General features: G+C 37.1%; 1 protein-coding gene across 3 annotated transcripts in view; it reads right to left on the reverse strand.

Annotated features, from left to right (window-relative positions):
• The window catches only part of FSTL5 (follistatin like 5), a 196459-nt gene that overhangs the window by 109576 nt on the left and 59880 nt on the right, over window positions 1-27003 (reverse strand). For all 3 annotated transcript variants that reach the window (XM_040971412.1, XM_040971411.1, XM_040971410.1), the window contains exon 4: window positions 1366-1562. In XM_040971412.1, the coding sequence (XP_040827346.1) occupies window positions 1366-1562 (197 nt within the window). The remainder of the gene's footprint in view (window positions 1-1365; window positions 1563-27003) is intronic.

Here is a 27003-nt window from a genome sequence, read left to right on the forward strand (position 1 = left end):
TGGTAAAAATTACCAAGGTGTGCTTTGGATATATGTCATTATAAGTTGAACTGTTTCCATCAAAAGATGCTTTAAAGTCGTAAACCCCGTAGTTGCAGAATTCTGTCTTACTAGGAAACAGTCTTTGTTGATGCAATTAGAAACCAGACTGTGGTCATACCAGACTGGGATTGACCCTGAAGCTGAAAGAGTCCAGGAGCGCCCTCCTCCAGGGATCTCACAGAGAACTTGGCCCTATCAACTCTTGATTCGACATCTAGGTTTCCAGAGTGAAAGCATAAATTTACTGTTTCAGGCATGAAGTATTTTTTATGACAGCACCAAGAAACTTAAATGCAACTGTTTGGACAGCACGCTGTGCACTGTTGTTCCCCAGTAATTAACAACCTTCCCTTTAGGTTTAGATGTGGGTTCTACAAAAAATAGATTCTGACCATGGTTTGCATGATATTAATGAATTAGCCCATTTTCTACCCAAATTTATATTCACGGTTAAGGGCAGAAACACAAACCATTTAAGGAAATAAGTTAGATAAATGCATCTGCGTGATGGCCATTTTCGTATTATCTTAATTTGGTTTCTTGTCTCCATTATTCTCTAAACCATGTATTTATTTTTGGTGAATTTTATTCTCTTCTTGTACATTTCCACTACCAACCATAATAAGCTTATATTCTCACATCCAGATATTACACTTTCTTTTAAACTAAGCTCAGTAACCCCCAGAGTGATATCTCTGTTTTGCTAAATGGCTCTTATAATAAACATGCTGCTTTTTAAAATCTCCTTAATAATATTGACATGTATCATTTATTTGATAACCTCTCAAAGAAATGCAACAGAATAATGTAGACGTAACAATAAAACCCGATTGAATATATTATAGTGGATCCTTAATCACTAACGTGTTCTTAGATATGTCAGATTCAATACCATCTCATATCATTTAGGTAAATGAATTGTGTTACAGATTTGCTCAATTATCAGTTAATAGTGTCTCTTAATATTGGAAAGCTAGCTTTATTGACTTAACAAAAATTTACAGCATACCTAGTCTCCCAAATATATCAGAAGGGATTTTACATGTTGTCTAAGACAAGAAGTTTGAACTTCTTTACATATTTTAATGATTGAAATCTATCAAAAACAGATACATTGATTTAAACTGTAAAATATATTAGTGCTATTTGACATTAGCATGGCTTTTAAGCTGTCAAATTTTAATCTTAAGATATTGTATTCCATGATTTTAATAATATGGTTCAAATTTATTATTATTATTATAGAATGATTTAGCAAAATAGAAATATATTGTGTTTGCTACATTTAATGAGGATTGTTGATATAATAATAATTAATCGTACCTGAGTTAGTTCATTAATATCTACAAGTCCGTTACTGTCTGCATCAAAGTATTTAAACATGTGATCCACCAATATCTTCTTCCGAGACACGTCATCGCTATTAGGATTTTCATTTTCTTGTGTAATGTATTTTTGATTTTGTAAGTCTAAAAGCATGCTTTTCATCTTGTTATATTCCGTAGTCTTGCAGTTACTACCTGTAAGAAAAGATTTGTTTTCAGTTATATTAAATAACTTTATCCATCATCATTGAGAAATTGTTATGCGGACAACACACACTCTACATAACTTTTCCATTTATGATTTTGTGTATTTAACAATATGTACAAAGAAAAGGAGAGTAAGATAGAAAACTCTCATTCTGGTTAAATTTAAGAGCAACGTGATCGTCACATAGCCAAGGGAAAGACGCTGGTGCCAGGAGAATCCAGCTAAAGACGGCAGTTCCTATTACACCAAGAGTCAGAATGCACTGTGCTTGCCTGAATCCTCCCCGTGCTGCACAGGCTCATGTTAGCCCAGGGGCAGGGAAGGCAGTAAGGGAGGGAAGTGAACGACTCAACATAGCGGCTCCTTCACACTTCCATTTATTTAAATCTGATTTCATATTGGATATGATTTGAGATTTTTACATGCACACATTGAATAATGTTCAGTCAATTAAACATGTTTAGCCCTTCAAATATTTGGTATTTCTTTACAGTGCAAGCATCCAAAATTCAATCTTCTAGTTTTTTTTTTTTTAATAAACATAGATTAAAAAGAGTGTCCCAGAGCTTTTTTTTTCTCCATCTAACCATAATCTAGTGCTCGCCGATCAACACTTCCGCATGTGTTCTTAAATCTGTTAACCACCATCACAGTTTTTCACTTCTACATCATTTGTTTTTCTGGACTCTATACAAAGGAGGTCACATGGTATTTGCCTTTCTTTACAGTTTATTTCATTTATCGTGACTCTCCCTCATTATATAACATTTTTCAACGAAATAGCTTTAGCTACCTGGATTCATTTTCTTTTTTTAAAGCTTCATTTCTTTTTATTGGAAAGTCAGATATATAGAGAGGAGGAGAGACCAAGGAAGATCTTCCATCCACTGATTTACCCCCCAAGTGGCCACAAAAGCCAGAGCTGAGCAGATCTAAAGCTAGGAGCCAGGAGCCAGGAGCCTCCCTAGGGTTCCCCACGCGGGTGCAGGGTCCCAAGGCTTTGTGCCGTCCTTGACTGCTCTCCCAGGCCACAAGCAAGGAGCTGGATGGGAATTAGAACTGGTCTTCATATGGTATCCTGGCACGTTCAGTGCATGGTCTTTAGCCCTAGGCTACCACACTGGGTCCTGGATCCATTTTCAAAATATAGAAAGATAGATACAAACACACACACAATCAATCTATGAGAATTCCTTTAGAAGTAAAATACTTAAGTGAAAAATATATTGTTGATAGCAAATGTAACAAACTATATTACAAAAAGTACAGTACATAATGTAATTTTCACATGAAACCATGAGTACTATATTATTGCCAAAAACTTTTCGCAGCACTTTTTTTAAGATAGAAAAACTTTATTAATGTAGTCAGCTGTGACAATTAGGCTTAGGCAGTATACACAATTTAAAAACGTCTCTAAAGATATTTCAGAAAATGTCTGTGAGGCGTGCAGCTGAAAAACAGTGTTTGAAGCCTCATTCTCTTTCAACAAAAAAATGGAAGATGAGAGATGATCGTATTTTTCCAAGACAGCGAGATGATAACTGTTGTTCAGCAATTTTTGTGTTTAGCAATTCTGCCAAGAAATTCTTTCCTTACGATGAAACGTAAACTTTGGGCTGTAGATTAAGTCAATTTTGTATTATTCTGTTCTCACTGAAGAATAATAAGGATATGCTTTCATAATAGTGGAGAACTCACTGCCAAAACAGAGAAGTGATCAAGGCAGGAATCCTGTCTGGCAATGTGGGGGGTCTGAGAAATCCACATAAGGGGCATGCTCAAATAAGGTGTGGTTACTAAATAAATGCACCTTGAAATGATTCCCAGATTTGACCTTTTGGTGAAACAGAAAAAGCAAGATTTTACCTTTCCATATACTGCAAAATATCTGTCACTTATTGTTTTAATTATCGATAATATTCACTTCCTGATTTTTTAAATGAATGCTTAAATAGCAAAGAAAAATGGATGCATTCAATAATCCAATACTGTTTTGCTTTATTATGTTACATCTAGCTCTCCTTAGACTCCACAGGATAACATGTAATTATATAGCTTTATTAATTATAGCTCTTATAATTTGTACAATTTTATAAAATGTATGTCATTTTATAATTTTATTAATGACAGCTTTGATCATGTATGCCTACTGACTGTCATTATGTGTGATTTTCGTGTTGTTTAGGCTTGATTTCCAACATATCTGGCTATGTTCAGCAGTGGCCAGCAGATTGCTACAAATTGCCAAGGAGAAGTTTCCATTGCTGAGAGCAAGACTTTCTCGGGTATCTCCTTCCAGCCTTCATTGCCTTTAAGGTATCCTGCTATTGCACAAATTACAGATAGCTGGAGGCCGTGAACATTAATTCCTTTCGTTTGGTTTGCAAATTAATGCTGACTGAAAGAGACTCATTAACTTCTCATTTTTTGGAAAAATGCAGGCTTATGTGTTTTTGTCGGCTGATCTCCATCATCATTTATTCCACATAAATTTGTAACTGTTTTCTGTCTTTGAACTAACTCTAATATCTGACCAGTTTTTATAAATGCTGAGCTAATTACACTTTCAATGTGTTCGTGTTGTATCATATCATAGCCATGATTTTTGCGTTAAAATGCTGTCCTTCAGAACTCCAAACACACGATTCCTTCTCCTCGGAAGAGTGATTTAAGAGACGTTCAAATTAAAATGAAATGATGAACTAATTTTATTTTAGTTATTTAGCAGGCAAGACAATCGAGAATTAGGGGCGAAAACACTTGGGAATAAACTTCCATCTCTGGGCTACTCCTCAAATGGACAGAATGGTCATGAGAAGGCCAGCATAAGCTAGGACCTGGGACTTTATCCAGGCCTCCAAAGCAGGTGGACAGGGCCTGAGTCAGTGGAACATGTGCAGCTGCTTGCCCAGGCACAGAGTTGGGACCTGGATCAGAATCAGATGATTGCTTCAGACAAATAGTATGGAATCGTATATTACAAAAATGTCCATAAACTCACATAGGTAGATTTCAACTCAATGGACTTTCAGACTTAAGAACACACAAAGAAATAATACTGGAAATAGAAATTAAAAAATACCTTTTATTTATAACTTTTGCATTTCTTATAACCATGGAAATAAGTATTAAAAAGAAATGTCTTATTAACTAAATTAATAGTTCACATTTTTTTCCTAAGGCTTATTTATTTGTTTTTCATTGGAAAGGGAGATTTATAGAGAGAGAAAGAGGAAAAGCTCTATCCACTGGTTCATTCCCCAAGTGGACACAAGAGCAGGATCAAAACTGATCCGAGGGCAGGAGACACAAGCTTCCTCCAGGTTTCCCATGCAGGTGCAGGGTCCCAAGTCTTTGGACCATCGTTGACGGCTTTCCCAGGCCACAAGCAGGAAGCTCGATGGGAAGTGGAGCAGCTGGGACATGAACTGGTGCCCACCTGAGATCCCAGCTGTTGCAAGGGGAGAATTTAGCCACTGGGCCACCACACTGTGCTCAATATTCCACATTCCTAAATAGTTTAGGTCACCAGTTTAATTAAGTAGTTATTTTATTATTTTTTTAAAAAAATATATATTTATTCTTGATTTGGAAAGCTGACTCACAGAGAATTGTTTGGTTCTTAGATGGCCGTAACAGCCAAGACTGAGCTGGTACGAAGCCAGGTGCTTCTTTCCAAAAGGGTGCAGGGACCTAAGAATCTGAGCCATCCTCCACCAATTTTGCAGGTAAGAATCTGGGAGCTGGATCAGAATTAGAGCAGCTGGGGCACAAACTGGCTCGCAGGTGGGATGTTTGTGCAATAGGCTGAGGATTAGCTTGTTACACCATAGCGCCAGCCCCCTGTTTTACTATTTTTAATCATTGCAATAGCACTTGGAGGCTAAAATTCTATCCCTTCCACATCGTAGTTAAGAAATAAATGAACAGGTATTTTGCCAGGCCATACAATCTATAGAAATGCCAGAATTGCTCCTATACTATTTCCCGAAGATAACAAAATTTCACTAGATTGAATTTGACAGAATTTTGAAATGATTGGAGTATTCAGGCTGAGGTTTGGGAAGCCTGCACCCCATTCTGATGTGTCTGCTCTGAGTCCTATCAGCTCTGTTTGCCCCCATGGAATTCCTCTCATGTGCACACTGGGAAACAGTAAATATCGGGGTTCCTGCACTCACAGAGGGGAACTCTGGTCCAGCTTTGGCTGTTGTAGGCAACTAGAAATTAAACCAGCAAACAGAAGACCTCTCTGCTTAGCTCGCTCTGCCTCTCTATCTTTCAAATCAAAACCACATATATAGTTTTTTAAAACGCGAAACATTTGTAACAGAATGGTTCCGACTTTATTGTCCCTTTCCACAAACATGTGCACATCTGAGCGTATACCACTTTGTAGACATAACCTGGCAAGCAAATATGGTCTTTCTTGAAAGAAGGAAGTATTTTCTGCTTCTCAGTATGTAATTGCAACTGTATCCCACAGTTCCCAGTTTGAATGAGGAACCAGACGGACTTGAATCTCATCCGTTACTGTGGCTTTCTGCATCTGTACAACACACAATGCTAGAATAACTGTTATTTTTTCAATAATGTACTAGATAGAAAACTCGACATCATGAATTCTAAAAGGAGCTGTTTTTCATGAGGATACATCCAATGTTTTACACTATCCTATATCTTATTTGATGTTGTTCTTCATATGTATCGTAAACAGGTAAACAATAATACTAAAGTAGAGATGAAACTGTGCAAACCCTGCTTTAAAATAGTTATTAAGGAAAATATATATATCAGGCAGAGAGACAAACCAGAAATGTAATTTTAAAGGAAGTGGTGTCATGCTTAGCCAATATCCTTCTCACTTCAGGAGGTCTTCTTTCTGAATCTCGTGACTTTAACATTCATAGCATGCCCATTGCACTGACATTCTCCGGACAGGAGCACCTGAAGCTGCTGATGGGTCCCTGTGGGTTTGTAATCATAGCTCCCTACAGAACAGTCAGGATTTTAGCTGGCACCACAGATTTCCTTTAGAACCAAGTCCCCAACACAAAACCACCTCATTGGAAGTCTGCCAGTCTAGAGGGCAAGTGGCAAAACATAGAAAACGTGGTTTGCATTTCGATCTCATTTTAATGACTCTTCAAATTACCCTTAAGTGATGTTTCCCAGACTTGGTTTCTAGAAGCAAAGATAAATTTAGCACTTGAACTGTATAAAAGTGCTAAGCATTTAATAATCAAAGAAAGTAAGAAGACAGAAAAATGACACTATAGAAGTGCGAAGTAATATATATGCCTTTTATATGAGATGTGAGAAGTTAATATGTACTGTCCAAGGAAGTTAATTTTCTTAGAATAAGAAGAGGTGTGCCACACAGTTAATCCAAGAAAGTAACAGAGTCCACAGCTTGCTCATTTACTGAAGGAATCTCCTGAATACATGATATTGCCTCTGGTGAAACACTTTTAATACAATCAGAGCAAAATGAGTATTATATTTCTTGGTGAATCAATCAAGGTTCTATCAGTTACTAGTGATAATAGTCATCAAAGCTGGATACTCAGATTAATCCAGACCACACGGAGTACTGAGGGCACGATTTAAAGCCCAGATTAATCCAGACCACACGGAGTACTGAGGGCACGATTTAAAGCCACTGTGCTGATTCCAAGAAGGCGTGGTAGGGAGATTGTGCAGTGGGAGAGCAGGCCTCACTCCCTGCCACTCTGATTCCTTCGATCTGCAGGGCACCTGGGCATTGGTATTTTGTCAGAGTACTCTACAAGACTCACACGCACAGCCAAGGTGGTGACTGTCCGCTTCCGACTTTAGAATGAGTGTAAGATCATTGCTCTTTCAGAAGAACAGCTGAAACCTGACATGAACTCAGGAGCTAAATGCAGGCCTCAAATCTCTTTACTCGCAAATTATGAATCCCACCCCCGAATAAAAACCAGATGCCTTGAGCCTTCAGGACTGGTTATAACTTGTTCACATTATAGAAATTATAAATCTGAATTAAATTAGGTGAGTTGAAGGATGTATGTAAAGGTTGTAATAAATAATCATAAAACAAATCAAATAACAATAAAATGTTAAAACTTTCCTTACATCATTACCATATACATCATCTAGATTTTATTATAATAACCAGGTCCACTTATTTTAGATTTATTTATTCTAATTGGAAAAGCAGATTTACAGAGAAGAGACAAAGATCTTCCACCCACACCATCTGAAGCCAGGAGCCAGGAAAGAGTTCCAAGTTTCCCACGTGGGTGTAGGGTCCAAGGCTTTGTTCCACTGGATGGGAAGTAGAGCAGCCGGGACATGGACCTGCACCCATATGGCAGTTCATTCACTGTATCAATGAATAAACACAGTGTCATAATGTCACTGCTTTCCAAGCTCCAAATCTGAGGACTAGCGCATTTATGAGACAGCTATGTTCTCTTTCTCATGAACGGCTATGCAATGGTATGCGATGCTGTAAAGGTTTTCTGAAGAGCAGTAGTGAATGCCAGGGCTGGGTGATGAACTCAGGTAATTAAAGGGAAGCGCCCATGTATTTAACCACTGGGCCAAGATTCAAGGCACTTAAGATAAGGATGTTTATGCAGTGATATTGATTCCTAGCCATAACAGCAATTCAAATATTGACATAACAATCCGGACATCTGTTCAAATTTATATTTTAAACTACAGCTATAGTACAGAATACTATAGATGGCTAGGATTAGATTGTGTTAACTGATGATCCAAATAGTGACGCAGAATATTAAAACACTAATTGCATAGTTAATTTTCATTACTGAAATAAAATTATTTTGTCATTTTTCACATTGCCTGTTTGATTATGTGGAGTAGCCAGCTAGTTCAAGGTCACAGGGTTGAAAGCCACTCCCCCCACCACCTATGTGATCCCTTCTGCCCACCTGTGATGCCCACTTATCATTACCCAGAATCTGAGATGGGGCAGTATTGTATTATTGCATAACCACTCCCCCCACAAGCTCCCATAAAGCCTCGTGATAGAGGGTGGCTTCCGAGTACCTGCCTGCTCTCTGGCTTCCCATGAACAAAATCTGAGTGTGACTCCTCTATGTCTGTATTCCTCACCTCTGTTCACTGATTGGACGGGACAGTAAAGATGTTAATGCTAAGATGCTTTGTGTTTCTAATTTGTGCACTTTCAAGTCCCAGGAGAGGTGAGGTCTAACAGTAATGGAATGTGGGCAGAGAAGTCAGGGAAAAGTGAATGTCTGCAGCTTTGTAAGTGTGCCCAGGTTGTTCGCTCGATGCCTATTAGGATAACTTATATTGCTGGGGAAGCTGGGACATAGGTCTTGAGTTTAACAGACAGACTTCAGAGTAATGACCATCTGTTCCTCTCGGGGTTTTAATTCAGACTGGATTGCCACATGAACTTCTCATTTGCTAATTCTAGTGGGCCCTGTTATCACCCAGCTTACTATGAAAATGAAGCTGAATATATCATTCTATTATTATATTAGTAACTAAATTTCTGTAAGTACCCTACCTAGCTAACATAGCATATATAAAAATAATACAACTCTCTGAGAAAAAAAATTTCTTTTTATAATAGGCAGTCCATCAAGTTTCTGCAGTTCCTGATGCTGTCTGATTGACATATGTGATGGGCAGATTAAAAAGAGATTCCTGCTTTATCTTCAAGTAAGATTCATAATGTGTTATTCTTTGACAGTGTCTTTCTCCTTGCTGCCATTGTATTCGAAGATAAAATCTTAATTAGTGCTAAATATGCCACAACAGCGGATACTCTCATGGTGCTGTCTAAAGGTCTTGTGTCTGTGCATATTTTTGAAAACATTTTGTGAGTATACTGTTCCCTATATTTAAAAAAAAACAAACCTATTGATTGTAGCTATTTTCTTTAATAGGTAGTAATATAGTGTTTCTTCAATGTGCTTGAAGATATAATTACATCATTTTGTGTCACTTCTGTTGCTTCAAATAGATTCAATCTTCCATCACAAAATGAAGAATCACTGCCCCCTACAGGAGAATCTTCCAAGACCAACTCCAAGTATCTCATCACCTTGCTCAATAGGAAACTATAGGACCCATGTTTGTATGTGTGTATGTACCTGTACATTCACAGAGAGAGGATAACACTTGTCTAAACTTAGTACCATGAAAACATCTAAAATTACCCAATCTGAATGACAGTAGCAAATAGCAAGACAGGGAATGCACAAGTCCACAGCTGTCATGTGTACCCAGATGCCGGCACCTCCAGCCCTCTAGTCAGAAGAAAAGCTAACAAACCCTTCTATTTGAGCAGCCCCAACAAACTATGTGTTCCACCATTCAAAATTCCAAAGCAATCATTAACTTTACTATTAGGTTTAAACCTAGGATCCTCACCCACTTTTTAAATGAAATTTACTGGTTGATACATGCTATGTCTCAAAGTCTACCTTCAATTTATATTTAGCTCCCAGAACATGGGAGACAGAAAATACATATATTACTGTTCAACAGAGGAACTGCATTCATATGTGTATGAGACATTTGAACAGTTCCTTATAATGGCTTTCACTATGATGTTGAAGCGAGGCTATCCTGGAGTTCTGCACATGAGGACAGCTAAATTGGATACATTTTGCAGGAACAGGTTAAGAGAGATTTTTAAAATATCGTTGATTTACCACCTTTGAAAGTTATTTCTCTCCTTTTATCAGGATAAGATTATAAAATAAAAGAATCACATTCAGTTCTGATATTTCTCGGTATACCAAAATCTTATATATTTAATACTTTCATGTGGAAAAATAAAAAGTGAATTAATTTATTGCTATGTTTAAAAGAATATGACTTCTTCAGAGTGACACACTGCTTAAGCCTTTATTCTACGTATATGAATATCAGCACTCTGTGTTTAAGCACCAATTTCATGATTTACTAATTGGATAGAATGAACCTTCCAATGTATTAAACTTCAAACTGATATTTGAAATCTATCTAAAATATGCTTTGTAAACACAGCATTGGTGCTTCTTGAGTTGGAAATTCCCATTGGCAAAGAATACTTATCCTATATGGTTATTAGTATCTATTCGTGCAAAACATCTATGACCAAATATCATTCGACAGATTCCTTGGTAAGTGGCAAACTTCCACATGTGAAGATATCCAAATATACTCATACCAATGAGAATCTCCTTTATTACATTAAAGTAAGTGCTTAAGAACAGGTATTTATACGCACATGCAGATAAATCTGATAGTTTTATGAAGAGAGAAATAAACTCCAAGCTAGAGACAGGTATCCAATTTGGCTTGGATACAGAAAAAAAAAATTCCAGAAACTCATTTTTTGGCTAAATCTTATCAACAGAAAAAGTTGTGAGAAGAATAAACTTTTAAAATTTGATGCCATATCAGTATCATTAGAAAACTTGAAAGATTGATTGCCCAAAGAGGGAAAATTATTGCAAAAGAACATTAACCACAGCAGACATGATGAAAAGTAGAAAAGAAGTACTTCCAGGAAGATTTTTAAGTGAATCATTCATGTTAATGTGTGTGGTAAGTACATGAATGAAATATTTTTTACAACAGGTTTATATGCATATATGTAACCTCATGCACTTGAGTATATATGCCTACATATTCTGATAGAGGTATAATATCAGCAAGTATCATTTTTCTGTAAGAGATGAAAGAAGAAAAACAAGTAATGTTTTTTCATGATCATAGGTGAACAGAAAAAAATTTCACTAAAGAAATGGTAAATTGAAAAATAACAGTGGGATAACAACGCAAGGATGAGACGGTTAGGCTAAAAACCAACAGAGATCGCAGTAGGATACACACATACAATTAAACATGAGAGCAGGAAATTCAAGTTCATTTGGACTTTTCTTCAAAATTATGTTTTTATGTGTTTCTTATGAATGAAAAATAATTTGTGATTTTGTTTTGATCCACTCTGTACAAAATACCTTGTAAATGAGAAAGAAACAAGAAACTATTTGGTTACCATGCCAGGAGGAAATCTCACAGCAGGTGGTTACAATAAAAACCACCTTGTTGTTATGGAGTTCACATCTGTGCTTTCCAAACATTAAAGCAAATGAACATAATGGATACAGATTTGGATTCACATTTTGCCACCTGCCTTTCCATCAGCAGATAGAATATGTCTTCAAATTGCACAGCCAAATTCCCAGCTATATCCTGCCAATTTCTCCTCCATGGCTGCACGCACCAATGACAAGAGACAAACACATCTCTCTCTGTCCTTTTACCTCTCAAGTTAAAAAAAAATTAAAAGATAAAATCTTAAAGTAAGGAAACACATAAGCAAAAGAAATAAAATGATATTTTTCCTTGGCATAAGCTAGTGCTGATAAAAATGATAAATTCTATAGGTTTGAGAGGGTTATCTTTTTATAATGCTTATATGAGACATCGTTTTAATTCATGCTGGAATTTCTCCTTATTCCAAATCATTATCCTTTTAGGAGAAGAATACCAATATATGACACTGGCGAAAATTATGATCTTTTTTTGGAACTCTGTAAAACAATAAACTCACTACGTTCCCAGACATGGGAATATAAAGCAACCGTAACATTCATTGCACACTCATTAGAAAAATGAAATATTTGCATATGAAAATATAATTAGAAAAATTAGGTACATTCAAAATGTAGAAAAGTAAAACAGATTTTGAATGGTAAGAGGATGTCAGATAATCAAATAAAATGAGAATACATTCTGTAGGAAATATGAGTTATGACTATTGCACTTTAAACTAACTTAGAATGATCTTTTATTTCTGGAATGATTCTGTGATTGCTGCATTAAAATGCTTGGCTACCTTTTATTTTCCGCTTAATAAACATATTTTTAGATTTACTGATTTGAAATGCAGAGTTACAGAGAAAGAGGGAGAGGCAGAGAGAGAAATCTTCAGCCTGTGTGTTCATTCCCCAAATAGCCACAATGGCCAGAACTAGGATGGGCCAAAGCCGGGGTCAATAACTTCATCAGGTCTCCCAGCTGCCTAGCAGTGCCTGGAGCATTTAGGACACCCTCCCCTGATTCCCCACGTGCATTAGCTGGGAGCTGGACCAGAGATGCAGAAATGGGATAATCAAACTAGTATCCAAGTGTGATGCCAGTAGTGCACAAGGTGGCTTATCCACCTATCCTCAACGTCAGTTCCCACCTTGTAATATTTTTGCTAGGAGAAGATAATGTTTAGCAAAGTATTATGGGCATAATATATTTTAAAATGCACATTAAGATTCCAGGTAAAGCACAGATAACCTTTTCGATTTGAATTTTACATAAACAGCTGCATGGTATAGTGTCAGTTTGTTCCAAGAATTCCATGTGTGTCTCTGCAAGTTTGTCTATACTGTACACAAAAAAACCTCTAGAAGTTTCCTAGATACCTATCTTCTGAAAAACTATACCCAGATTCCCCAAGTTTACTCCAACCAATAAACACATTTATGCTTATTCCATTCCCCACAGTCTTTCAGAAGTGCCTTCATATTGTGTGGGGTCACATATGTCTTTATCTTATCTGATAACAGATAAGTATCCTCTGAAGCATTCTTATTTCACGCTTGGGATCACCATCCTACAAGTGAACATTGAACTAGCTTTCATTGGAGATATATACCCAATCATAACAGATAATGGAACTGCTTTCACCGATCTTACATTTAGATGGCAGAAAGCAAATAACAAAGATAAAAACAAACACATTTATAAAAACTGTTTTAGGTAGTACTCAACGCTTGTTTTAATTGAAATAGAGACAGTGCAGTATAAGAGCATATTTAATATTTCACTGCCTAGTTTTCTGCTTGGCTCTCAGTAGCTGTTTTTGATGCTGATGATGCTTTGCCGTCTTGTCTATGAGCTATAAGATCTGTTCCCAGCTGAGCTGCGTGTCTGTTCAGATTTCAGTTTGTGCTGGCGTTGAAGGATATGAGCCTGATTTTCACAGCGAGCTTCTGCATGGTGTCAGCTGAAGGACTCCTGCAGAGCTAAGACACCTTGTGACATCAGGATAAATAGCTGCAAATTGACGGCTAGTAACAGGTAATCAAAAACAGGTGGCTAAATTTGTACTGAAACGTGATGATTGAGGGTACTAGCGATAAAGCTCCCTGTGTGTAATCAGGAAGGCTGTGTGAGTGATAAATCCAGTGGGCTCATGTCAGCTCATACGTATGGCTCTACCAAGTGGGCTTCCATATTAGCTGATACAATTTCAAACATCGGTTTATCTACGAGTCCATTAAACAGAGAATCAACTCGAAGAGTAAAAGCATTCTTCTGAAAACTAACATCGGTGTAATCACTCTGACACGCCTTTTCTCAAATTACAAATAATCCAAAGTAACAGATAAGCAGCCTCATGTAAGATAAAATATTCATCTCTTCATATTTCTTATTCTACTTAATAATATGCTGCCTTGAAATTAATATCTAACTTCAGTTTTAAATATAACTTTTAAATTACTCTAATTAAAGTCTCTGATCTGGTATATTCCCTTAGAATTGTTTTCTATAATCTCCACTTTCAATATAGCCTATTAATCATCTCTAAAAATATCAACCTATCAAAAATAAACAATAAGTAATTTATCATGACAGCACTCCAAAATCCATAGAAATAGAATTAAAATGTGTTTATTTTGATGCAAACATATTTTAACCCACAGAAATTTTTGAATCTGGGAGCTTTTTCGATTTCCTTTATATCAATTTTTGACTAATTCAAATGGCTTCTCTATTTAAGCATTAGTTTTTTTTGTTTTTGTTTTTTTTTTTTTTGTAATTGAGAAACAAAATAACCAAAAACCAATCAAGAACAAATGAGAATCAGAAACAAAATCTCCCATCTGCTGGTTCACTAGGCAGATGTCCACAGCAAGCAGGGTTGAACCAGGCTGAAGCTTGGAGCCCAGAGAAATCCTTTGGGTATTCCACATGGGTGAAGGGGCCCAAGCACTTAGCTCATTGCCTTCTGGCTCCCAGCATGCAAAAACAGAAACCTGAATTGGAAGCAGAGAAACCAGGACTCATATTGATACTGAGACACAGGAATTGCCCTTTGTTATAGAATACCATAGCGTTGTTTTCTTTAAGAAGGTTCTTGAGTTTCCTTTTCGTTTCTTCAGCGACATATTAGTCATTCAGAAGCATGTTGTTTAACTTCATGGCACTGTAAATTTTTTTTTCCTGTTGTTGATTTTGTATTGTGGCTTTTCATTTAAGGGGAAGTATAGTAACTGTGTAATGGAGACTATCATATCCAGATGTGAGGATATAAAATGGTATGCATCTCTACTTCCAGATTAAAGATGGACTCCCAATGAAACTGCTGAATATATTTTGACAATGGGATGCAGGACTCTCTGCCATTGTCCAAGCCTGCAATGATGGACTCATGACTGTGTATGAAGAACTATACTAATGTAATAAAATAGGAGAGTTCAATCTAGAGGGAGTAATTTGGGGAGGTTCTAAGGGAAATAAAACGATAATAACAATAAATATGACAAAAAATACCAGGGTCATATCATCCACACCAAACACCTTCTTCATGTTATTTCTTCTTCAATTAAAAAAAAAAATACAAGGGATTATTCTGTCAATTCCAGCGTAACCTGCCCCGCATGGGAATTCAAATACTATATGATAAACGCCACCTACTGTAAGATACAATGATTTTTGGATACTTAGTCACTTTGATCATGAGTAAAAATCTGCAACAGAATCACCACTGTTTTCAATAGCTATTGCCTAGCCAAAATCAGCATAACAGAAACATATAATTTTCAATTTGGTTCTGTTTGCTTCACTGCATTTTTTTTTAAAGATTCATTTTATTTTTGGAAAGTCACATCTACAGAGAGGAGGAGAGACAAAGAGGAAGATCTTTCAGCCACTGAATTACTCCCCAAGTGTCCTCAATGGCTGGGTTGAGCCCAATCCGAAGCCAGGAGCCAGAAACCTCCTCCGAGTCTCCCATGCAGGTGCAGGGTCCCAAGGCTTTGGGCAGTCCTCAACTGATTTCCCAAGCCACAAGGAGGGAGCTGGATGGGAAGTAGGGATGCCAGGACAAGAACTGGCACCCATATTGGATCCCAGAGGGTGCCAAGCAAGGATTTTAGCCACTAGGCTACTGTGCCAGGCCAGCTTCACTATATTTTTTTTTACAATTTATTAATTATTTCAGTTAATTTTGCATGTTTGTCTTAAATTCTAAAACTATGGCAAATTAGGGCCCATTGCTTTATGCTTGCTGAACAGTAGCACTTATGAGAAGTTATATGTTTTATAAATATTCCCTTCCAGGGATGAATAAATATCACATTACTCAAGCTAGCTGTAATTCTGTTTACTTTCTTCCACCGAGTTCTTAAAAATTAGGTGATAATAACACAAAAGAAAGTTGCCCTTTGATTATATTATAAAGGGAAACAGGAAACAACACTTTTTTTTCCTTTCAGTGCAAGCATGTTACATTCTTTTATTTAAGTGTCTAGACTTTCAAAGAACTCACGGTGCCTCTTAATGTGCTTGAACTCATTTACAGTTTACAATTATTAACAAATGTTTGATATATATCTTAAAAGCCAAGGATACCTTTTTCATCTTTTTTTTTCTTTTTTTATGAGCAAAATTGCTTCTCTCTGCTTGTTCTGTGTCTCCCAGTGTGGGGATGTGAGGCACTCTTAAAACAAGTTTGAACACTGTCTTTGCTGTCTTCCAAGAATGCAGGAACTGCTTTCTAAAACGGTGCCTGAGTCACTTGAAAATCTAACTTATTCTTTAATAGACAATTGGATTTGTGACTGCGGGTGATATTTTTCAAGGCTCATTACTCACTTTCGCCAGGCATGAAAAAGATCTGCCTTCCAAAACAGCCTCTTTATTCACCACAACTAGAGGACCGGAAACATTTGCCTTAAGATCTCAATGTAATTGCAAAAGAGAAACTGAAGCCACATTTTCAGAAAAAAATGACATTCTTAGATTTTTCATCTGATAATTGAGGCAGACTATTTTATAATATGGCTCATTATTTATGTCATGAATATGTAATGCTATTCTTTGCAATTATCTGTGTTTGAGCTTCAATAGTAAATTGTACCTGTTCTGTGCACATACACTGAATCAAAGCATAATTCACTTCTCCTTGAAAGTATCACTATTATTTATTTATCTGCATGTAAAATTATTTTAGTTTATGGAACTGGTTAAGGAACTTGTAAGCTTTCATTTTCTAAATGATAGCAATGAATATTTCCAATGCTATGTGTGAAATGCAGAAAATACTGAAACTGATCCGTTTCCATCAATTTTTGTGAAAAACAGTCGCATCCATCCACGGATGGCACTCAACTTTGCTGAGGATTTTATTCTGTTCTTGCATGTGATTGCTTTTGAGGCTTAGATCTGCTTTTGCAAGAAGGAGGACTCAAGCACAGGTATTGTATCTGATATGGGACACAGGTGTTGTAACTGCTGGACTCTACAGCTCTTTGTACTTGATGTTACTCTCCAAACCACAGGCACCAACAGCACGTCCCAGACACAAAAGGAGGCACTGAGAGTCTCAGCGTCCACCAAGACTGGCAGGTCCTCTGAGTTGAATGTAGTGTTACAACCTAAGCACGCTTGTGCCACCTCAACCATGCAGTCACTAATTACTGATGAAGGCTAATATGATTCTTTTTTACCTGGTCTTTAACAGAAAGATAATTTTTTTTTAAGAATACAAATATGTATGCGAGCCTACATCCTTTGAACATAATCTGAAAACTATATTTAACACTTAGACCTAGATGCCAATCAATCCTTGAGTGTTTTAACAGCGTGTCTTACATTTCTGTAATTTCAGGCAAATATTGGGCCATCCTCCACTGCTTTTCCAGGCCACAGGCGGACAGCTGGATCAGAAGTGGAGCAGCTGCAACAGAAACCAGTGACTATAAAGGATGTGACTGCATAAGCAGATTATCAACTTGTTTCACCACTGCACTGGCCCCAAATGGCTGATTTTTAGGAGCACACTAAAGGATTTGTTAAGCAGTTTCAAACTATAAGCTACTATTCTAAACACGTTTACGGGATTTTTTTTTCAAATATGCCAGGATTTATGAGAGTATTCGCCATTTTCTCTCCATGTTTAAGGTAAGGAAGCACGCACAGGTGCTACGTGAGTTCCTCAAGGTCAAACAACGACAGAGATGAGACAGATAGCTATCAATTAAACAATCTGAATTAGACCAGGCCCCTGCACCCCTGCACCCCTGCACCCCTGCACCCCTGCACCCCTGCACCCCTGCACCCCTGCACCCCTGCACCCCTGTGGGGGAGCCAGGTCAAGTCCCCTGCTCCTAGTTTTGGCCTGGTCTAATTCAGATTGTTGTAATCTTTTAGGAAGTAATTCAGTAAAAGGATATTTTCTCTCCCCTCTTCTTCTCTGTAACTACCTTTAGAATAAATCTATCTATCTACCTAATCACTTCTGATCCTGACACAACAAACTTTCTATCACACTGCATTGTTCTCTGAGCACATAAGAATGTGTTTTCTGCGTAACAATGTATTCCAAATATCTGGAATAAGGGATATCTATAGTAGAAGTAGAGCTCAGTGAATTGCTAATGAACAACTAAATATCACTTAACCTCTCTGAGCCATAATTATTTCTGCAAATAAGGGTTAATAATATTCACCTTAAAGTTTCTATTTTATTCTTTATTTTGTTTAGGATTCAATTAAATAAATAAAGCTAAGCCTTAGATGCACTGCAGATGTTCAGTACACATTAATTCTTTTCCTGTCTTAATTTTCCAAACAATTTTCTGCTTTATAGGGATCTCAGACAGATGGGTAATGATCAAGTGTATTAAGTGGTTCAAATTCTTTACATAACGAAACAAGCGCAAGAGGAGTGACAGGCAGGAGGGAGAATGAAGCCCACTGATGCATAAAAGTACCTTAGAAATAGGCAGGTACATTTTAAATCGGTAATTTTATTTTAAGATGAACTGTATCTTCATTTCTACTTTTTAAAATACATGCATCTGTGAAAGCCACAGACCAGCAAATGTGCAAATACCAGCTTCACAATGCATTTCCAAGTCAAGGGCAATTCTAGATTTTTATATAAAATTATTTTTTCAAACAATGTGCAACTATCTAATCAATAAAATGAAATATTATAGGAGTACATTATAGTTTTTAATCTTGTAAAATTCATAAAGATTCATTAATACAGACTACAGAAGTTGATATGTATTTTTTAAATAAACAGAACATAACATAGATGCAAATCAACCAAGCCTTGCATCTTTGAATTAATTTTTAGATAATGTCACCATTTTAGAATTTATTTGAAAATAGAGAAATAGATGTCCAATTTGCTCTTTTCTCCTGCCTCTGCTAAAGCACCAAGTGGGCTGCCATAGTCTCCACATGCATTAGGATCTGCGACCATCACTCTGCCTTTTTCACTCATGGACATGTCCCTGCACCAGAGCCAGGCAGCGTGAGCCCCACCAGCGTGAGCCCCACCTCCCTGTCCCGAGGCTCACGAACCCTGGCATCCACCTCGCAGGTGGGCCTCAGAACCTGAGAATAGAGCAAATTACACAACCACCCGAGAAAATAGCAACAGCAAAAATCTGGGTGAATGGAGACTTGAGGTCGACTATGTCAGCCCATGGACACTGGGAGGTTGCCCTAACCTTGGCTCAGCAAAGTGGACAGCATCTCAGAACTACCCAAATCACTCGGTCAGAAACCTCGGAATAGGCTCTACAGCGGGACCCTGGGTTGACGTTAGGTGGCTGTTCCCCATCCCTGGGTATTGGGATATTTGGGAAGCTGGGGGCCGGGGCTTCCCCCTTTACCTTTCCCCTTCCTCCAGAGGTAAGAAGAAATAGAAAATTTGTAAACAAAATAAAAAAGGAGAGAGAGAGAAGTGAAGTAATAAAGAGACACATGTCTAGTTCACTCCCACATGCCTACAATGGCTGAGGCTAGGCCAGGCTAAAGTTTGGAACCTGGGACTTCACCCAGTGCTCTCTGCCCCAAGGGAGGGGACTGGATGCTTGAGCCATGACCCACTGTGTCTCAGCTTCTGCTCTAACAGGAAGGCAGATGACAAGCACACACAGGGCTTGGTCCCTGACACTCAGCTGGGGGGCACAGGTGTTCCCAGGGGTTCCAAATGCTCAACTCTTTTGCATTCTAAGTCATGAAATTTCTCCACAGACGACTTTTCCTGCCTAGAATGTGCAAAATCAAGAACTATTTCAGCCATGAGCATTTGACCCAGCACATAAGCCGCAAAAGGGATTTATTCCGGTCCTGGCTCTGTTCTCTAGCTCTGCTCCCTGTCTTTGGCACTTTAGGAAGCATCAGATAAAGACTCGCAGGACCAGGGCTTGGGCGCATACAGGGGAGGGCTGGATCGCTTTCCTGGCTCCTGGGTTGAGTCCATGCCGGGGTCTGGCCATTAGACAATGGAAACTCAGCCAGTGAATGGGGCATTCCTCTATGTGTCTCAAATAAATAATACATAAATAAATAAGTAAATAAAGTGCAAATAATATTCTTGAAAATAGATTTATGTGACCATCTGCAGGCAACTATCAACTTTCCGAACTGACTTCCTTGCTAATGTACTATATAGAGATGTTGGAGTTATAGTGAAGTAAGTGGTTGGTGACATGATTCTTGCTCCTGTTACAACACGAGTTTAGGCAGGAAAGAAATATCACCACAACTCAATGTTGGCATCTGTAAAATGTAAATAATTGTAGTGTATTTCTTACATGCTATTTGCATGAAAACAATCATTTGGATCTTAGAAATCATACAGAAAATATTTTGGCTTCCATATATGCACCACAGTTTTGATTACCCTACAGGTGTTTCTAACACGAAGAGCTGTAGGGCATGGGGTGTGATGACGGCGCTACACTGGGGCCACAGTCGCGAGCTAGGAACACACGTGGGGTTTCCTGCCCATGTGCTGGAGACACAGCAGTTCGATTCATCACTAAGGCTCAGGAAAGTCTTTGGTAGGAAGCTGTGAGCAGAAGCTGTTCTCAGGAAGGAAGCTGAGACCGTCTAATTTGTTGTATTTGCTTTTTAGTTTTGCTTTATTTGCTTTTTACTGGTGCTCATGAGGTGCTATTTAACAAATCCAATTTAACATCACACCCCTGTGAGGTTTTCCTAGTGTGGATTTTGTGTGTACGAAGAGCTGAGATTTCAATGGAGGGACAGGTTGTAACTATTACTTTGGGAAGTATTTTTTTCTTCCTCTACCTCCTGCTAAGATGGAGCGTGTGCTCCTGTCTTCCTTGAGAGCTGGTAGCTTCTGATAGTTTTTGGATTTGGAATCCCACTTTCACATTGTTTTTGACCTCTGGAGATTCCCCTTATTATCCACCTCAATAACTGATTTGTGTAAGTGTTGTAGCTTTACTCGCCAGTGTGTTTTCATTATGAAAACTGTTTATGGCAGCTGCTACATCACACAGTCACACAGGTATTATCTTTTTCTTCTAACAAAATGCTCAAGTCATGTGTTTCCTCGTGTACTGTACAAGACTCATAAAACTGTAAATAAATAATTAACCAATACATTTTGGTGAGAGTGAAATGTAGTGGAAAAGGTACAAATGACACCACTTTAGAATTTGGTTAATTTTGTTCCTTACTTGAAAATAATAATATTAAATATTTTATAAATGTAAAATATATTAGATTCGATCTCAGCAAAAGAACATATTGCTTACATGGCTGATTTACATGTGGGAAGTGGGCAATTAATTATGAATTGCATTATCAAAAATATTCCTAATGGTAATTCTTTAAGCCATCTTTATGGCTTTATTTTTGAATAATTTACAAAATATGTATATAGCTTTCAAACACACTTTGACCATATTTTCTACATTACCAAGAACAGCCATTAATTATAATTCACTGATTAAGAGATCTAATACAGAGAAAAAAATTTCAAATGATAATTACTGGAGCTTGTATGCCAATGTAAGATATTTATGATAGTTGAGTCAACAAATAGCACTATCTGAATAGTAATCTTGGGCAGAAAAATTACACATATGCCAAAATTACTGCTCACTTAAGATCAAACCAGTTGTGCTACAGAGTGCTGTGTGCAGCAATGAGTTCTTATCATTGGTAACAAAGTGGTCCCGGCTGGATGGCATCATGGTTACTGAAGTAAGCCAGTCCCAGAAGGAATAATATCACATGTAAGAATATATGTAAGAATATATATTTTAAAAAATAGGAACACAAAGACAAAATGAGGATTTTGAAACTCACAAAATTCCAATAATCCCATTGATGTAATTGTAGAAGCTCCTAGCCATCGACACTAAGAATGGACCGCTACATTTACTTGGAACTATCACACTTTAATGAATTGAAATGGACAACCCCATAGAGATTAATTTTAAATAAAGACTAATGATAGCAAATTCTAGAGACTTTCCCTCTATATAAAATACTTAATCTTTCCATCCATTTTTTAGAATGGATTTTAGTATCCCAATAATGCCACCAGGATCATCTATTTCTGTTTTTTTGTTGATGACCTTCTCTGCAATAACGTATTTTTATTTTTGTTGCCCACTCAGAATATCCACTTCCTGCAAATTGCTTTCTCCTTTCCCTGATTAGACTCCTTTAATTTTATTTTGGGCAATGCATGGGAATTCCTGGGATCTGGAACCTTGAAGCTGGCAGTGACATCTCTACCAGATTAGATCAGCAGCAAATCCCACTGGTTCTGCTGTGCAGGCATGTTTAAATCCCAGGCAATTCCCCCTCACTACCATTGCTGCCACCTGGCTTCCATGGCATCATTTCCTAAATAAAACCTGCACGAGTATAGCCTTCTCCTCACTGTGCTCCTTTCTTTCATTGCCGGTCTCCTCAGTCTGCAAATTATTTGTCGTATGGGAGCCAACATTGTTTTAAACTATATGCTTGGACAAGGTGTTGTGGTACAGCAATTTCAGTCACTGCGTAGTGTAGATCCTTGGCAGCCCGATTGCTGTGCTTCCTATCTACTTTGCTGCTAATGCTAATTATTAACAAAAACTTTAAAAGCATTTCTCTAACTAAATAAAGAAAAACAATTTATATAAATTTATATATTGAAAAGACAACAACACATAATGGCTTTACAAACGGTCAAAATGCTATTTTGATATTTGCTATATTCTATTCAATTCAATTGTATTTAACCACCTGAAAGTCCATCATTCCCAACTTCCCCTTTTTCTCAGTTTTCTGATCAATTCCCTCTCAGACTCTGAGCATCACTAATATCTTTCTCCTCTTAAAAAACCTAAGCCAGCGATAATGAACTTTAAGCTGATTGCCTGTCTTATCTTAAATTGTTCTCCTTTAATTCAGGATTTTCTCAAATCGCCAGTGACCTACTACTTGAAAACCAGAAATCCCCAACTAATTCCTGACACAGTGGATTATTTCGAAAGTTCATCTGTTATGCCAAAATGAATCTGTTTGACTTGGAAAATTGAAAACATTCTTACAATTTTGGCATTTCTCTTAGCCAACAAATTTTCTTATCGGTTGGATATGTCACACATGATTTTTTCCTATGTCATTATATATAAATCCAGACTATACATTTCAGCCTAACACTAGTATTATAAATCAAAAATAACCATGGTAAGTTCATTATTAGGGAGAAACAAAAAGTGTAAATGATGAGTGACACAACTGTTACCTATGATGTTTCCTATTTAAGTGGAGAAAAGGCGGCTTAAAATAAGAATGAGCATGTTTTCTCTTAATTCTTTCCTCGTGCACTGCATTTTCATTTCCACTTATGATGGAATAATCCATTTGCAAAATTTTAATTCTCTTCCTAGATTTGCGCATGCATGAGCATTTGGCTAAACAATCCTAAACTCCACAAATGCTTGAACAGTACTTTGCATATAATTTACTCCAAGAGAAATTGTTCCAACATGCACACTGAGACAGCCACGACAGAGTGATTTTCAGTGTGGTTACTGCTATGGAACATGTATCCTAATTCATTGTGTATAAAATCAAATAAACATGCATTGCAATTGTTTGGAAAGCACATAATATCACAAAGAGTGGTAGTGTCTTCCTTCTTAGACCATATGACTACTACTTTAAAATGGTATGCAAAATAGATTTTTAAAAGATTTTTAAAATTTTTTTTACTTTAAAGATGGATGTGACAAAAAGGAAAAAAAGAGAAAGAGAGACCTTCTATCACTTGTTCCCTCCCCAGGTGGTCGCAACGGGACAAGCTGAGCTGATCTGAAGCCACGGGGCCAAGAGCTTCTTCCAGATCCCCTATGTTTGTGAAGCAGTCTAAGCACTTGAGCCATCCTTGCCTGCCTTCCTAGGTCAAATGCAGGGAACTGGATTGGAAGAGGAATTTAAGAGACAAATGTTCTTTTCTTCTCTACTCTACCCTACATTTCTTGAGAAGTCTTTCATGGATATAACATGCAAATTTGTTGAGTAACATGTTATGTTGTATTATAGGCATACATTGTATAATATCCATCCTTGGTTAATATACAACTATACTTGAAGCACTTAACATTGTTTAATGGAGAATATATCCAAACTCTTCAGAGCTTCTTTTAAGAGAAATATGCACTATTATGACATTGTCTTTGGTTACCCAAGTGAAACAGAGCCCTATCAGCTCTTCTGCTGTCTAGTTGTAACCTAATCCCGTTGATCACCCCGTCCTGTCTCTCCCTACACATCTCACTCAACAGCACGGAACCATTTTTGAGTTCCAACTTCCGTGAGATCATCTATCTTTGAGGCTTCATCTATGTGCAAGATCATGTAATAATTGTCTTTCCGTTCCTGGTTTATTTAACTCAGCATGATGACCTCTTATTCCATCCATGTTGTTGCAAATTATAAGCTTCCTTCTTTTTAAAGCTGCAGAATACAGCATTCTAAAAATAGACTAGCAGCCATAGATGATAAGGGACTCCTGCACATTCTAAAAACACATGATGATGTGATGATCTAGTAAATGTAAAACTCGCATGTAAATCAAGTAAACTTGCTCCTTCTTCAAGTATGTGTCATTGTAGCTCAACTAATTTAAGGAAAGAAACTTGTGAATTAAATGGCCAGTGAGGACAGGCCATCCTTGCCCACTTTCTCAGAGAGATTTTCTTTAATAACCTCTGTAAGGTTTAGACCCTTTTCATGATCACAAGAATATTTTAGGGAAGAAAATGCAGCAACAGTTCCTTCCATTTTAAAGATTGTTACTGTGTCTTATAAACTGATGTCATAATTGTGAGAAACACTAGCAAAGTCTCACAAAAGTAAAATGTTTATTTTGTTACAGAAGATGGAAAAATGACTGGCAATTGTGTGCAAATAACTCAAGATGAACTCATTTCTACCAAACACACCATCCTTCCATGAGTCCACGTTTCCAAAAGCAAGAATGAAAATTTGTGAGTCAATTCAGTATTTTGCTGTCATTTACACTTTATACTCACAATTCATACAATGAGAATACTATTGAAATTTCTCACGAATGAAATTTTACTTCTAGCTGTTTATAAATATGCAAACCTTCTAAAGGTAAGCTTGGTTACACATATTGAAAATACCATTCACGGATTTTCCAATTTGAACTCCCAAATGAACCCAAATTGTTTCACGTAAGCATAATACTTCTCATACTGTATCACTTTTACATACCCAAAATATCATTAACTACAGACTACCAAAATATCTATGAATATTTCGATTTCCAGATTTGTTATTTTAACTTAACTGTTGAAGAACACAGCAAATGAATATTCCTCATGTTTTCTTTTGAAAGATGTGTTATAATTTTATAACATTTTAATCACTGTTTCATGCTTAACTTTAATCCAACATTATTCAAATATTCCAGTACACATTTGAAAAATATAATGCTATATTCTCTTAGTTCATATGATCATATCTCTTTCTTGCCATAAATAAGTTTTTGAAAATCCATGGATGGGGGGGAGTGGTATACATTTGTGTTTTCCCACTATAGCTAACATTTCTGTTTTAACACTTAGTCATATAGTAAAAAAAAAAAAAGAGTTGGATTCCCTGCTCAGCCATTTGCCATCTGCTTAAGCAAACACTCTTAAGATTACATCTGAAATCGTGTTCAAGTGACAGCGGCTCTAACAGGAGAGCCTGGACTCTCAAATGATCATCGTACAGCTGTAGCCAGCTTCATTAGGGACCAATAAAACCTGTACGTTCCATTTCGATGACGTGGGCCTGTTTCAAAGAGAAGCTCGAATGGCTAAATAACAAGAAATGATCCATTTAGCAGTTGTTTTCCATTTAAGACAGATAATGGAACTTCCAAGTAATAATTAGCTTTTAACACTAGAAGGATTGTTTTCAGTTTTACACCCCACTCTAATATTTTACACTTGTCATCCTTGTGATTTTGTTTAATCTTCCTATTGTTGCCAACAATGTAAATTAAAACCATCGCTTCATCCTTAACAGCTAAGCTGTCAGAAGCATCAGAATGTTTCATATTACTTTCAATTAATAGAACAATAGAAAATAATTACTGGATGCCTTTGGCTTAAGAAAATAAGCAGATACATATTTTTATTTTCTTACCAGGTAATTCAAAACAGTTTTTGAAAACAAAATATTTATTGTAGTCCCTGATAACAGGATAACTTCCAAATAGTTAAATTAGGTTTATCGAAGCAGAATAAATGAACACAGCATTCTGCCTATTAACTTACACTATCACCAGTAATCTTTTCGATACTTTTCTAAAGTGACATCATCAGTAGTCCTTATCAACCAATGTCCCTCCTTTTTTTCTGGAGACTTCCTCACACCTGTGCCAAAATACTTTAATTGTACTCCAGACTGGAAGGTGGAACTGATGAATTTTTTTTCCTCTTGTTTATTAGTTTGTTTTAAAACTTTTGCAAACAGTATTAGTCAAGTTTTCCAAGGGAATGCCTGGGGATTTTGAATGCTATCTATTCTAGAAAAGCATAGAAATGAGCAACATCACATCTCGATATGTTATCCTACAGAACGATGGGAGTTGAAGGTCGTCACACAGGTCTAGTTTGTAACCGTGAACATACAGACTTTCAGTGTTTGTGTTATGTCAAACAGTTTACGTCCATAGCAGGGCTCTGACTGCAAGTTCCATGTCTTTCCCAAGCTGCTGGTCGTGGTGCCAGAACCGGCTGTTTCACCTCCTGTTCAGCTCCCTGCTTGTGGCTTGGGAAAAGTAGAGGAGGGTGACACAAAGCCTTGGGACCC

This window comes from Ochotona curzoniae, unplaced genomic scaffold (genome assembly GCF_017591425.1).
Source record: "Ochotona curzoniae isolate NIBS_2020 unplaced genomic scaffold, NIBS_Ocur_1.0 contig_21, whole genome shotgun sequence".
Lineage (NCBI taxonomy): Eukaryota > Metazoa > Chordata > Mammalia > Lagomorpha > Ochotonidae > Ochotona > Ochotona curzoniae.